The sequence below is a fragment of the Limanda limanda genome, chromosome 13 (genome assembly GCF_963576545.1).
Source record: "Limanda limanda chromosome 13, fLimLim1.1, whole genome shotgun sequence".
NCBI lineage: Eukaryota > Metazoa > Chordata > Actinopteri > Pleuronectiformes > Pleuronectidae > Limanda > Limanda limanda.
In genome coordinates, this window is record NC_083648.1 from 6,488,451 (window position 1) to 6,503,598 (window position 15,148).

At 43.8% G+C, this 15,148-nt stretch overlaps 1 protein-coding gene across 1 annotated transcript; it reads right to left on the reverse strand.

The window, feature by feature from the left end:
• Positions 1–871: 871 nt before the first annotated feature.
• acss2l (acyl-CoA synthetase short chain family member 2 like) lies at positions 872–14,404 on the reverse strand. The gene is made up of 18 exons (XM_061084217.1): positions 14,142–14,404; positions 13,806–14,001; positions 11,812–11,903; positions 11,585–11,688; positions 9,699–9,771; positions 9,457–9,532; positions 8,745–8,829; positions 7,864–8,001; positions 6,944–7,114; positions 6,710–6,843; positions 5,612–5,744; positions 5,425–5,481; positions 5,119–5,199; positions 4,461–4,569; positions 4,188–4,256; positions 3,014–3,190; positions 2,816–2,890; positions 872–2,520 (listed from the first exon to the last, which is right to left on the reverse strand). Exons 1-18 carry the CDS (start codon positions 14,263–14,265, stop codon positions 2,393–2,395), a joined length of 2,022 nt encoding a protein of 673 aa, XP_060940200.1. The 5' UTR covers positions 14,266–14,404; the 3' UTR covers positions 872–2,392.
• Positions 14,405–15,148: the final 744 nt, after the last annotated feature.

The following is a 15,148-nucleotide window of genomic DNA, read 5'->3' on the forward strand; positions in this document are numbered from 1 at the left end:
TTACCTACTGATCATAAACATCATAAAACATTTTTCATTGATAAAATAATTAAGGTATTTTTCCTGGTCAGTGTTGTCGGGTTATGAAACATCCGCAGGACGCCGTTATGACCAGAGGAATATTGAGGAGGAGGAGGAGGAGGAGGAGGGTAGGGTGGTGATGGTGGTGAAGAATGAAGAGGTTGTCATGGTAACCACTCCTCTGCCACTGGGGGGTGATGATGTAACGTTGCCCATCGCTGTGTCTCTGGGCTTCTTTCTCCTCCTCGTCCTCCCCACACACCTACACACACACACAGACACTCATACACACACACACACACACACACACACACTCACACACTCACACACTCACACACTCACACACACACACACTCACACACACACACACACACACACACACACACACACACACACACACACACACACACACACACACACACACACACACTGCTGCAGGCACGTGACTCTGAGTCCTCTGAGCTTCTGTTAAAAACAACCTGCTGCAGTTTAAAGTTTAATAAAACACGTAATTGTTCCTTTATTCTGCCTTTCATCATCACTGACGCTGTGAATTAAAAAGAATTTGGTGCACTTGAGCTGATATGGTGTATGTGTGTGTGTGTGTGTGTGTGTGTGTGTGAGAGTGTATGTGTGTGTGTGTGTGTGTGTGTGTGTGTGTGTGTGTGTGTGTGTGTGTGTGTGTGTGTGCATCACTAGACGATCAGAGGCACACATCCTTGCAGTAGTAAAGTGAAAAGGCCTCCACATGAAGCAGATAACAGCTGCAGAGAATGATTCCTGCCACACGAGGGCATCAAACAGCTGCTGAGCTTGAAGTTTAAAAGATAAATAAGAAAAAAGCTACAGAACAGATTAAAAACACTTTATTTTCAGGTCAAAGATTAAAAATGTACAACAGTCGTCAGATAAGCTGATCAAAAACTATAGAGAATAAAGGTTCAATTCTCCCTCCAGTGATAAGAGACGTAAAAAATATATTAACAGTATTATCTCTGTGTCTATTCTGTTTGATATTTTGGCCCAAACACAAACCATCTGTGCAACGACATAAACAAACTGATTCATTCTTTCTCCAAATAGAACAACAATTTTAAACAAGACATTGCTGTCGTCTACATCGTGTGATTGTGTTCATCTGTACAGGTGCATCGTTACAAGAGGGAACGAGGGACAAAGAGGGGAAGAGAGGAGGAGAGGTGGAGAGACAGAGAGGTGGAGAGGTGGAGCAGTGGAGAGGTGGAGCAGTGGAGAGGTGGAAAGGTGGAGAGGTGGAGAGGTGGAGAAGTGGAGAGACAGAGAGACAGAGAGGTGGAGAGGTGGGTAGATGGAGAGACAGAGAGGTGGAGAGATGGAGAGACGGAGAGATGGAGAGACAGAGAGGTGGAGAAGTGGAGAGACAGAGAGACAGAGAGGTGGAGAGGTGGAGAGACAGAGAGACAGAGAGGTGGAGAGGTGGAGAGACAGAGAGGTGGAGAGGCGGAGAGACAGAGAGGTGGAGAGGTGGAGAGACAGAGAGGTGGAGAGTTGGAGAAGTGGATAGGTGGAGAGGTGGAGAGGTGGAGAGGTGGAGAGATGGAGAGATGGAGAGATGGTGAGATGGAGAGACAGAGAGGTGGAGAGGTGGAGCAGTGGAGAGGTGGAGAGATGGAGAGATGGAGAGATGGTGAGATGGAGGGACAGAGAGGTGGAGAGGGGCGGAGAGATGGAGAGACGGAGAGGTGGAGAATTGGGGAGACAGAGAGGTGGGGAGATGGAGGGACAGAGAGGTGGAGAGGGGCGGAGAGATGGAGAGACGGAGAGGTGGAGAAGTGGGGAGACAGAGAGGTGGAGAGATGGAGAGGTGAAAAGGTGGACAGATGGAGAGGTGGAGAGGTGGAGAGGTGGGGACATGGAGAGGTGGAGAGACAGAGGGGTGGAGAGGTGGAGAGGGGCGGAGATGGAGAGGGGTGGAGTTGGAGAGGTGGAGAGGTGGAGAGAGGCGGAGGTGAGGAGGTGGAGAGGTGGAGAGGTGGAGAGGTGGAGAGTTGGTGAGGTGGAGAGGTGGAGAGAGGCGCAGGTGAGGAGGTGGAGAGATGGTGATGTGGAGCGATTGTGAGGTGGAGCGGTGGAGAAGTGGAGAGGGGCGGAGGTGTATAGACAGAGAGGTGGAGAGATGGAGAGTTAGAGAAGTGGAGAGACAGGGAGGTGGAGAGGTGGAGAGATGGAGAGATAGTGAGGTGAAGAGATTGTGAGGTGGAGAGGTGAAGAAGTGGAGAGGGGCGGAGGTGTAGAGGTGGAGAGGTGGAGATGTGGAGAAGTGGAAAGGGGCGGAGTGGGAGAGGTGGAGAGGTGAAGAGATGGAGAGGTGGAGAGGTGGAGGTGCATGTGTTCAGGCTGCAGCTTCACACCTCTGGCTGAACAGCACCTCCACCACCTTCGGGTCGGCGAGGGTCGAGAGGTCACCCAGGTCCTTGTCGTTGCGGGCGATCTGCCGGAGGATTCGCCTCATGATCTTACCTGAAGGAGGAGGAAGAGGAGGCACATGAGGAGGAGGAAGAGGAGGAAGAGGAGGCACATGAGGAGGAGGAACATGAGGAGGAGGCACATGAGGAGGAGGAAGAGTAGGAGAGAGGAGGAAGAGGATATGTTTGTTGGTTTCAGGAGGTGTTAAAGGGATAGTTCAGACATTTAGGGTAAAAAACTGGTGTAATTGATCTTGTTTCCAGTCGGATTTGAATGTCCGGGATCATAGAGGTGAGCAGATAAAGAGTGAATCAGCACTTTTGGGTGAACTATCCCTTTAGTGTTTTACCTGAGCGAGTTTTCGGGAGAGCCGGGGCGTTCTGAACAAAGTCTGGTGTGGCGATTGGTCCAATCTTCTCTCTCACTGATGGAAGGAAACAAAAGGAATGAGTGACTTCATTTTGGAATCTAAAAAATCTGATTCAGTTCAAAACAAAAACAGTAAAACCTCAGAATAAAATTCCTTAAAACCCAAAGTCCACCTCACCCAGTCTCTTGAGCTCCTCCACCAGCGTGTGGTTGAACTCCAGGCTGTCTTTGAGGGTGACGAAGCAGTAGAGACACTCGCCCTTCACCTTGTGAGGCCGACTCACCACTGCCGCCTCCGCCACGGCCGGGTGCTCCGTCAGGGCCGCCTCCACCTCCGCCGTGCTCATCAGGTGTCCTGCAGGGCGGCGCCAACAAGCAGGGAGGAATCATGAAAACATGTGAAGTGTTTCAGGAGAGTAACAAGTTTCCCAGAAGGCTCCAGGTTTGTGTTGTGATTAGGGTTGCAAAGGGGCGGAAAGTTTCCGGTAAATTTCCGGAAACTTTCCGGAAACTTTCCATAGGAAGTTAAGCTCGGGAATTTTGGGAATATTGAAGAAAAAAAAACTATGCAAATTAAACGCTGAGCAATAAAAACATCATTCAAAACTCTATTTTAAAGATGTATGGAATGTAGCACACGCTGCACGTTGAGTTTCAACCCTCCACTGCATTCTTCCATCACATGCACAGATAATTTCCAGCATCCTTCACTCTACAGCAGGGCTATTGAGGCCGGCTGTAGTGTGCAGGACTAGTCAGGTCAGTTTCGATGATATTACTGGGAAAATATATTAGCATGCTGATTGAGGATTGTTCATCTGTTCATCTTGCCTATTTCCATTCATTTATCCATCAATTGTAAAATATTTTTACAGACGATTTCAATTGTTTGGCTAACTATTTATATCTCTGGCATTGCATTAGCGTTTTTACAAACTTTTTCTCATCTTATTCTACAGAACAATGCCACGTGCACTATCTCATGTGTGGAGGCATTTCACCTCATCCAATGTAGAAGGAAAGGCTGTGTACATTTGCAAATACTGTGCAAAGACCTATGTTAAGAAAGACACAACCATGCAGAAGCATATAGTCAAGTGCCCAAAGTTTCCTCAGGGCTCAAATCAGCCTATGACAAAACAAAATGTTTATATTTATGTCTGTATATGACAAGGTAAATACAGTTAGTATCAATTACCGGCAACATTTCCAGTTTATTCCCGTTAATTCCCGTATATTCCCGTTAATTCCCATGGAAAGTTTCCAACTTTGAATATTCCCGGAATTTTGCAACCCTAGTTGTGATGTTCTAAACCTCAGTGATCAGACGTTAACACCTCTCGGTACGATACCTGACACATTCAGCATGTCGTCTATTCTTCCTGTGATCCAGTAATATCCGTCTTTATCCCGCCTGCAGCCTGCGAGAGGAAACAGGAGAGAACAGGTTGCATCAAACACCCCCCCACAGACTTTTCATAGCATCTTTCTCTCTTCCCTCCGGGGACTCGTTGGTGTTTCAGTGAGAGATCAAGGTGAACGTTGTTAATCCAGATTGATGAACAATCTGTGAGACGACGGGTGAACGAGGGAAGAAAGATGAAATCATAACTTCTCTTTCTCACCGTCTCCGGTCACATAGAAGCCCGGGAACTTCTTGAAGTAAGTGTTTTCGAAGCGCTCGTGGTTTTTGTACAGCGTTCGCATTATTCCAGGCCAGGGCCTCCGGAACACCTGCAACACACACACACAACACACAACACACACACAACACAGACACACAACACACACAACACACACATAAGAGAACTATCAATGCTACAGTTAACAACAATTCACTTTATTCAAACCTTTCAAAACATTTGTACATGATTTAAAACCCTTCAGAGCTGTGGTTAATTTGAAGTTTCCCTGAGCTGCACCACAATAAACCACACCACAATAAACAAGGTTAAAAACTAAATTAATCAATAAAGCAGATTAAAATGAACTATTAAAATAAACCATTTCCTGTACTAAAGTGAATATTGCAAAGCTAATATCGAGTTCAGACAAATAAAAGTCTCTAATGCAACAAACTGAATGACTGCAAGAATTAATTAGAAAAGAACAAACATGGTTGAATATCTTTACATAATAAAATGAGGTTAAAATAAGGTTTATAGCCTATGACTGTTTTTAATTGTGTGATCTACAGTATTTATCTTATGTCATTTATCTGTGTGCTCAGCTGCTGCGTCACACGTATGAATACAGTTCCTACTGAGTTGAAGTGGAACTCACCAGATATCCCTCCGCCTCACCCTCCAGTTCTTCTCCGTGTTCGTTCAGGATCGCCGGTTCCACCCCGAAGAAAGGAAAGGTCTGAAACAGGAGGCGTGGATTTAACGCAGAGTTTCCTTCATTTCTGAATCATATGATCCTCAAGAAACGCAACTTTTAAGCGGAAACTAAAAAATACTGAAGGATTCTCAGATCTTTTCTTTACCAGCATGACTGGTATTGTTCAAACACGCAGCAGATAGGGGCTGCGTGTTTGAGAGTTAGACAGAAAGGTCAGAGTGTGAAGTGATCAGTGTTTTCACTCACAGCAGAGCCGGGTTTCAGCGGCGTGGCGGCAGGAAGAGGAGTCAAAACATGACCTCCCTGCATGGACATGAAGGAGAACATTACACTGACGACATGAAGAGACTTTATCTTCAACAGGAAGGATTTAGAATATATATACGTATTTATCTGAGCATGAATATAACCATTTGAAGTGTGTGTTCATTACTGTCTCCGTCTGCCAGAAGGTGTCGACGATGGGACACCGGCCCTGACCCACCGCCTCGTGGTACCAGTGCCAGGCCTCTGGGTTGATGGGTTCGCCCACCGTACCAATGATCCTCAGGCTGGAGAGGTCGTACCTGCCGGAGAGAAGAGAGAAGAAAGGTCTCATGGTCAATCATCATCTGGTTCTCATTCAATCTGTGTATGTGTCTTTTTTAATTAATATGAACATGAAGTGGGCAAAGGACCAGTTGTGGTTTTACAGCTTTCGCCAGTTTCCACTTTCTATGCTGAGGTAATTAGCAGAAGGTTCCTGGTTCATATTCATCACACAGACGTTTTATTATTATTATTATGAAACTCTGTGAGAGAGCAAATTTCCTGGAAAGTGTATTTCCTGTAATAAAACTCTTAAAGGGAAACAATTCCTCATGTTTATTAGATGGAAAAAGTTTCAGTAAATCAAGATAAATGATTTGATGTTTTGCACTGAAGAGTTTCAGTTAAAAGTTAAACAGAAGTTTCGTTGCTTATCTTCTGACAGATAACCTCTGAGTATATTTCTTGCAAACTCACCATTTGAATTCTAATTCCCACTGTTTAATCATTCATCTCACAACTGGGTTTTTTTTTTTTCAATTCCGAGCAAAATGTTGCATAAGCAGTGAACTCTATGAAGGTGAACATTTCCGCATGAAGGCCGGAGCAGCCTGATGCAAGAGCCGAGGTTTTCACAGACTCAGGATCTGTGGGTCTCCCGTCGGAGGAAGGAAACGGACCCTCCTCACCTCCTCCTCACCTCCTCCTCACCCCCTCCTCACCTCCTCCTCATCCCCTCCTCACCTCCTCCTCACCTCCTCCTCACCTCCTCCTCACCCCCTCGTACTCTACTTACCTTATATGATAGGTAGATTTACGTTAGACATACATTGAGACTATAGCAAATACATAAAAGCTCATATAGGTCTGTCATGACATCCTTTAACACACATTTAGGCTCTTCTACCTCATATCCTTCTGATAACTAATATTATAACTAATACATTATTGTTCTCGTCCATTCACTGACTCCTCCTGTAGCTTTGGGGGGGGGGGCTCTCACTTCTGCAGAGGCTCTCGTCCGTACTTCATCAGCAGGCGGATGGCTGTGGGCGCCGTGTAGAACTTGGTCACTTTGTACTTCTCAATAATCTCCCAGAACCGGCCGACGTGGGGGTGCACAGGGACGCCTTCAAACTTGGGAATAAGAAACACACACGTTTGTCCATGAGATCCTCCTGTTCCTCTCCTCTATGTTTTTTTTCTACCAAAACCACACAGTGTGTTTCTGACTCACCAGGACCCCGGTGGCGGCGTTGGCCAGGGGGCCGTAGGTGATGTAGGAGTGGCCCGTGATCCAGCCGATGTCTGCCGTGCACCAGTACACGTCGTCATGGTGATGGTCAAAAACGTACTTGAAGGTCAGCGACGTGTAGAGCAGGTACCCGGCAACAGTGTGGACGACGCCCTGCACCACAGACCGGATTGTCAGGAAGACAGAGGACAGCACAAATAAGGGTGGGGGGGTGTGCAGGTGCGTGTGTGTGTGTATATGTGTGTGTGTATGTGGGTGTCTGTCTGGGACAGTAAATCTGTTGTCTCATGTAAGGGCTCATCTTGCAGGTTTAAGTGTAGGAGTGTTGAAATGACAAGTTTGTGTGTGTGTCTGTTTTTGTGTGTGTGTACATTTTCTAGACTTGTCTTCCATGTGAGGACAAAAAACATAAAATCATTTAATTTGAAGGTGATTGTTGTTTTACGGTTAAGTTTAAGGTTAGAGTAAATCTCCATGAAATCAATGTAAGTCAATGTAATGTCCTCTGAATTCATGGAGAAACAACTGTGTTTGTGTGTGTGTGTGTGTGTGTCTGTGTGTGTGTGTGTGTGTTGAATTGACACTTATATTAGAGAGAACACAAAAGCGGCTGTGGTGCTTTCAGAGAACATAACTTTCCAGGATTATATTTGTGCCTCTCAGTATTAGGAAACCATTAGTTCTCCCTCCAGACAGCAGCTTAAGTAAGAGGCAGCTTGGTTAACATCATTACAGGCTCATCAGAGTGGAAAATAGACGCTGTGATCTGTTGTAAAGATGTGGTTCCACTCAGCATTTACACAGAAAATGAACGTGTTATCTTCTTCCAGAGCCAGACTTTGTGTTTCTGCTTGTGTAACTGCTCTCCCCCCCCCCCCTCCCCCCCTGCAGCTGCGTCTCACCTTGGGTTTGCCGGTGGAGCCGCTGGTGTAGAGGATGAACAGCGGGTCCTCGGCGTCCAGCCACTCGGGTTCACACTCCTCAGGAGAGTCTCTCATCGCCTCCTCCCACCACACATCACACTCCGAGTCCCAGGGGGTCTGAGGGCACCAGAAGCAGCAGAAGCATCAGAGGCATCAGGGAACAGATCCAACACTTGACTCCGCTCATTACACCTGCTCCCGTCGCGTGGCAGCGCTCGGCAACAATACAGCACGTTAGATTCAACCTGGCTGAGCCCCTCAGAGGGAGATTCTAAATCCAGAAAGAGGAGCGTGGTCTGGGATGTTTCAGCTCCTGTTCTAACCTCGGATGAGGGATCATCTGATGCTTTGTGGGCTGAGAACTTAAAGAGGCCTTCAGCTGAAAGACCTTAAAGACTAAAAAGCTCAAGTGCAGACTGATTATCTCTTTAATGAAGAGTGAGAGATGCAAGTGTTTATTAGAGGGTTGGTGACAAGAATCAATTAATGGAAGCAGCCTTCCAAAAGTGTGAAATGTGACAGCTGCTGTTTCCTTTTCTTAAATATACAGATTAAATGTGCTAATCTATCACAAGATCTCTGTAAGAAAGAAGCATAATTTTGCCATTCTGCCATTTAAACTTCTTTTCAATTCTCTTTCTTCAATCAAAGATCATTACATTTAGAGATACGTGGTTTTTATACCTCTAATTTCTATCCAACATAAATATCTTTTAACACATTGAATTGAGTTAAATTATGACAATAGAAATTAATACATAAAATAAATATATTTCTATTACTTTAGACAGTGTAAATGCTCCATATTAAAACTTCTGTCAGAATAAAATTGTTAAATAAATTAATAGCTTTTCTTTTACCTGTAATTTGTTGCATGCAGCTCCACTCTTTGTCCTAAGCGCCGGGTGTTTGACGACGAGGCACTTGGTGATGCTGGAGGACGCTCTGAGGGAAAAGGAAAGAAACGATTAAAAAATATATCCGGTTTCCTCGGTATTGGAGTGAAACCTTTCCCCAAATATTCATGTGCCCTGTTGTTAATATGAACAGTTTATTAAAACCTGGCACAATGTAAGACTTGCTCATGTTTCTTTCCTGTTGGATTTTCATCAGTTTGCTCGGTGAGTTGTGGTGTTTCAGATTTGACCTGTAACTGGAAGAAACTTTTGAATTTAAATCTAGTTTCACAGACGTCATATAATGTAAAATCATTCCCATGAACCTTGATGTTCCCTCCTGCAGATAACCATTCCCAGCATGCTTTGTTTCTCAGCTCACATCCCTCCCAGGCTCACGTTGCCACGGGAGACGAGCAGCTTGGGCTTCCCTGATGGATCTGAGTTCTCCATGTTGCCCGGCAACCTCGAAAAAGTGGAAACCAGGTGGTGTGTTTCCTGAACGTCCCTGGTAGCAGCTGATAGGGCTTTGTGTGTGTGCGTGTGTGTGTGTTTGTGTGTGTGGGTGTGTGTGTCCAGTGACGTTCTTTTCTCAGGGGTTGAGTCCCATTACCGGCAGCAGCTAGTGTAAACAAGGGCGGGTGCTGCGAGTGTTAGTCTTGTGAGCAGGACCTACTTCTCCCTGCACTTCTCCAGAGCCTCGTCCACAATCTGTTTCAGGTTGATCAGCTTCTCTCCTCTGTAAACACCATCTGTATATCACAAATGGAGAGAGAGAGAGAGAGAGAGAGAGAGAGAGAGAGAGAGCAACAGATGATGAGGCACTTTACAACTTGAACATTATCTTTACAGCTCCGGAGCTCCACAGCACATCACATCCTGGTGCTGCTGCAGGTCACAATAAAAGCCCGGACCTACCTGCTGTCACCAGGACGCTGCTCTGGGCGTCGATGATCCTCTCACACAGAGACTCCGAGGAGAAACCTGCAAACTGAACGTGCAAAGACAGAGAGAGAGAGGCAGAGCTGAGAATCTGTGCTTTTTTTTAAGGAGTAATCCTGTTTAAATTGTAGCTTGGTTCTGTCTTTCATTGTTTTATTCATCATTTGTTTTTAGAATTACACAGATGCACAAAAGCAAAGAGACACCAAACCACTGCCAAGAGATTCAAAAACAACTGGAAAACAATGAGTATGATGTCAAATGACCAGAACAGACTAAATTTAACCCCTATAAACTTTCAAAAAGACTGCAAACAAACCTAAGATGACTCAAAACAACTACGAATATGGCTGCGTGGTTTCTACAATATTAGGCCTTTTACTCCGAGCCCTTTGTGTTACTAACCATCTGTGTGTGATACTTATGAGAACATTGTGCTCATCATAGTAACTGTTGAGATGTGAGAACAGGACACAAAGTCCGACAAAATGTAAGGATTTAGCCAGATTATCTAAACCTCTTTATTTGCAGGTTAAACCAACATGTTTTTCACCTGTTGATAAAGGGTAAGGGTGGAAATTATAATGACAGTTATTATAATCATATGAACTATTGTTACTAACTGTAATAATCATTATAATAATGAATCACTTTGCGGATTCACGTAGTTTTGTTTGTATAAAGAATTATAAGTCGCTTATTTTCTTAGCACAACAAAAGAAGCTTATAGAGTTGGTTAATCTAGCTTGACGACACGATTAGAACTCAGTTAGCTTATAGTGTTATTCCTCAGCCGTTGTTCTGCAAATGTTTGTTTTTAAAGTGCAAACAGTCAGAGTGATGATTCATGCTGCAGCCTTTCATTACCACGAATACAGGGTGTACGTGTGTGTGTGTGTGTGCACCAGACATTTGATGCATCTGCCTCCAGACACTTGTATCGTGGCCGAGGTTAACAGTTCACAGTGTATCACGTTTCAGTCTTCATGTTGGCCTCATGAACCAAGTTACCCTGGAAGCAGCTAAATGTCACAGCATGAGAGACCCCGGCTGTCCTGTCCGACCCCGTCTGGGATCCAATTTGATGCCAGAAAATTTATGTTTAATATTCACATGAGAATCCTAAAAGCTGGAACTATCCCAAAGGTGGCCATGTTGCTAAGTGATGTGGAAAATGATTTAAAAAAAATATAGAGCTAGAAAACATACAACCGTGACCGAGCACAGACAAGGTCACTTCCACTCACGTCTGCCAAGAAAAAGGCCTTTGAGAGCAATAAAATGAACCTGGGAGCTGCCAGGAGATATTTTTAACAAGGCCACCAACCCTTTCATAGATGTTGAAGGTTGAATATCTAAAATAGTGCATTGAATCTGATGTCTTCCAGAGCCGGATTCTGCCAGTAATTGTCTGACCCACATACTGAGGTGTTCAAACAGGTGACAGCTGATAAGTGCAGGAGCAGGCGAGTCTGGACTGACACAAGCAGGAGCCCAAGTTCAGCTGGTAGTAAGGTCAGAGCGGCAGATAACGAAACGTGTTGGTGGACACGTTCAGTTAGATACATGATGGCGTTATATATAGTCTTATGCATGACATGGCATAATGGCTAATGCAAATTATCTGATGACAGCCGACTCATGGTTCTTACAGCCAACTCTAAAAAAAACCTGCTGGCACTTCCCTAACTTTTATTTCTCAAAAAATACTGTAATACTCTGAACACGCCTTTATTTGTTAGAGAAAGATGCACGTCATACATCCAGCTCTGTTTCCATCATGTTCAATGTACTTAATGTAATTTGTTCTTGATAAAAACATCTGCCAAACTAATATGGATGTTTGTGAAATGGGAGCTTACCACAATGGAGTGAACAGCACCGATCCTGGCACAGGCCAACATAGCGTAGACCAGCTCTGGAATCATTGGAAGATAGATCGACACCCTGTCTCCCTTTTTCACACCTTGATCAGGGACAGAAACACAGCTTTAGGCTTTATGTTGACCAGTGTGATGATGTGTCAGACTCTGAACTTTACTTTGAATATGCAAAAAAAGTACATTACATTACATTTTCAGGCTCTCACCCATTTTCCTGAGGACGTTGGCACAGCGACAGACGCGTCTCAGCAGCTGAGAGTAAGTGATGGTCATGTGGTGATCGGGTGAGTTTCCCTCCCTGTGAAGACACGACACAAAGAGAAGAAACACCCAGAATCTGTTACTGGGATGTAAAAGCTGTGTCAGGTTGTATGAAGCTCTTTCTGTAGGTGTAACTTTATTTTTCTAGTACGTTCGTCCCTCAACGTACACGTATGAAGTTGTTGGGTTCATAGATAACCTGTTACTCAGCAGATAGTAAATATTTTTTAAACAAAACTATGCTCATTTTCAATCTTGATTTTGGTCCCATTGCATCAACAAGATGCTTCATCAAAGTTATTTATTCAAATACTACAGTATATATATATATATATATATATATATATATATATATATATATATATATATATATATATATATATATATATATATATATTCCCTGTTGAGCAGTGCATTGTTGTAGATTTAAAAAAACCCTGATATGATTTGTGACCTGGTTCAACTGCGGCCTCAGACTTTGTATGCACTGGCGCTTACTGTATAGCTCCGAGCAAACAAACTCACCTGCAGAATTCCCCAGAGGTCAAGTCCTTAGACTTTGTTTATCCAACTTTTACAAGCTCTGATTGGCTGCCGTCATGTGACTCAACAACGTTTTGTACAATTTTGTAAATGAGACTCTAAAGGATGAGTGTGAACCCCCGAATGTGCTCATTACTATTGTCTGGTGCGGAAAACTGAAACCCAAGTGAGACATATAGATTCAGCCATAAAAGCTTAAATATAAACGCCCACATTGAGACATTAACAAATGCTATTATTTATAGATTTACTGATATTAAATCCCTCGATCCATCAGGTTTGTGAGAGTCTCTCACCCAGTGAAACATTGAAGTCGGCTTCATAGGAAGCTTTTATATAGAAAACTGTATATTATTTATTTTATGAGGAAAGCCCCTTTTAAATCTTTATTTGATTTTGTTTATCAGTGATCACTTTATGATCCTGTCCGCACAGAGTTAAAAAAACAATAATTTCCTTTTAGAGTTAAACAATTTCTATTTGTGTGCAGTAACTCTTTTGAAATGCAACCATCTGTTGGTATCATATTATCCAGGAGACCTTTGTAGCTGCAAGTAAACGCCTGTATCAGACGCAGTATAAGTCAAACAAAAGAACAGACATTTGACTATAGGGTCTTATTCTTTTTTGTGTCTTATCATGTGCAGCACAGTTTAACGGATCTGATTCACTGTGTATATTTCCTCCTCACATGATGAGATGCTGAAACCGGCCCAGCAAACAAATGAGCAGCTGTATTACATAAGGGCTCTGATGTAGTGCAAACACTGTGGAGACACTTGTGTGGGTCATGGTTGGTCTCCTCTGTGCCCGTTGAACCCCTGTTACTGCTGAGCTGGCGGAACAATTCTTTTTTTGTTTGCAGAGCTTCCTCAGTTGACAGAGCAAATACACTGTGCGCCAAAGTATAAAGCTAGAGAGCATCAGGCAGAAGCCTTGCTGAAATGTCAAGGGTTTCAATTAAAGAGGTCAGAAGTTGGGAAGAAGGTACAGAAGGAGAATCTATGTGTTTGCATCTAAAATATGCAAATTAAGTCTTATTCATTAAATAATTGGTTATACCGTTATTGTAAGGATTTAAATAGAAAGAGGCTTTGTTCTATATTTGCATTTATGAGTTTTGCAGGCCTCATGCAATCTGCTGAAATTGTAGATATAAAAAAGTTAGTTGCATCCAAAATATTAAATCTGTGAAAATTCCTTAGCATGTAAAAGTCTCTCTTCTGTTCCTGGCAGCAGACTGAGCGACTGCTACACCAGCTCGGTGGTTTGTTTTGGTGCACTGGGGTTGCAGCAGGGGACACAGCAGTTGTTATTGACTGGAATACCTGACATAACTCCAGGCTGCATTTCCCATCAAAGCCATCATTGATGCCAGGCTCGTGTTGTTGCTTACCAGTAATAGGCAACCTTCTCCCCGAGGTTCCTCTCCTTCACATGTATGTCGAGGACATTATAGCACATGTTGGTTTTGGCCCCTTCCATGCATTTGACATATATGTTCCCTTTGGTCACGTCAAAGTTGTACTGCAGCATTGGACCTGTTGCTGGCTTCTTCCAAAAGAACTCATCAGCAACCTCTTTCCAGAAAGCTGGAATGAAACAACACTGAGAGTGAGTGCTGCGGGCTCCAGGCAGCACAGATAAACAGTGACATTGTTTACAGATGCATGATGGAATGCAAGGAAACGCTGCAAGCACTGCACTGAATCTCCCGACGTGTTTGACCTACCTTCTGGATTCTCAAGAGACTTCCTGTACAGCTCCAGATAAGAGTTAAAATCAGGCACATGAGCATCCCTCTGCAGCTCGGCAGAGGGGTAGTACATTTTGTCCTGAGATTCAGGAACAACCATTGCGGAAGGACAGATGTAGACGGACCAATATCATCTGAGGGTGAGTCAGAAATGGGTTAATCGGGAGTCCCTGCTGATCTGTCTGGATCCTCCTGGGGAAGGGACCAACACTGCAAGGCCCTCTGTACTGAGGCTGTGTAAAGTCCCACCTCTAATCCCTGAGCCCAGGATCTCCTCAGTCTGCTTAGACCTGCCAGCCAATCGACTGGCAGGGTGCGGCACTCCCACTTTTTCATTGGACGTGTCCTTCCTGGCCTGTTGATTGTATTATATTATTGAGCCAGGAGGTGGAAGAGGAGGAGGAGGAGGCTGTGTGCACTGGGTTGACAGCCAGGGATTCAGGCATGAGCAGGGGAGACTGGTTTTGACAGAGAGGATGATGGTGCTCAAATAAATAGGAACAGAAATACCTGTTTTGCTGTTACATTTCTGTTTGATCATATTCCATTTCACCAATTTAAAAAATGCATGAAACTAAAAGCAATATCAATAATAGGAACAATAAGACATGATAAGACAAATATATTTTTGATACTACAAATAATTATAATTATGCTGAATAGCTCTAAGTATCTTCAGTAATTCGTCATATTCCGTCTCCTGTAGCCTGAAGCATTTGTTAACATCTATTTTATCGTACTGTAGCTTTTCTAAGTGGGCGCTGAAGTGCAAAGAGTTTGTCCGTCCAGTCGGCGACAAGCCTTGTTGACATGCACCCTTTTCCATTAAAGCTGTTACGTTTTCTTATTTGTCACTCTGTTTTATATTTGCAGTTTTCTTTTCTGTGTTATTTGTAATTGTGTTATCTTATTTGCTGATGTGATTTTTGTTTTTTAATTGTGTTTACTCATTTGCTGTTGTGGTATCTTATTTTCTGTCGTTT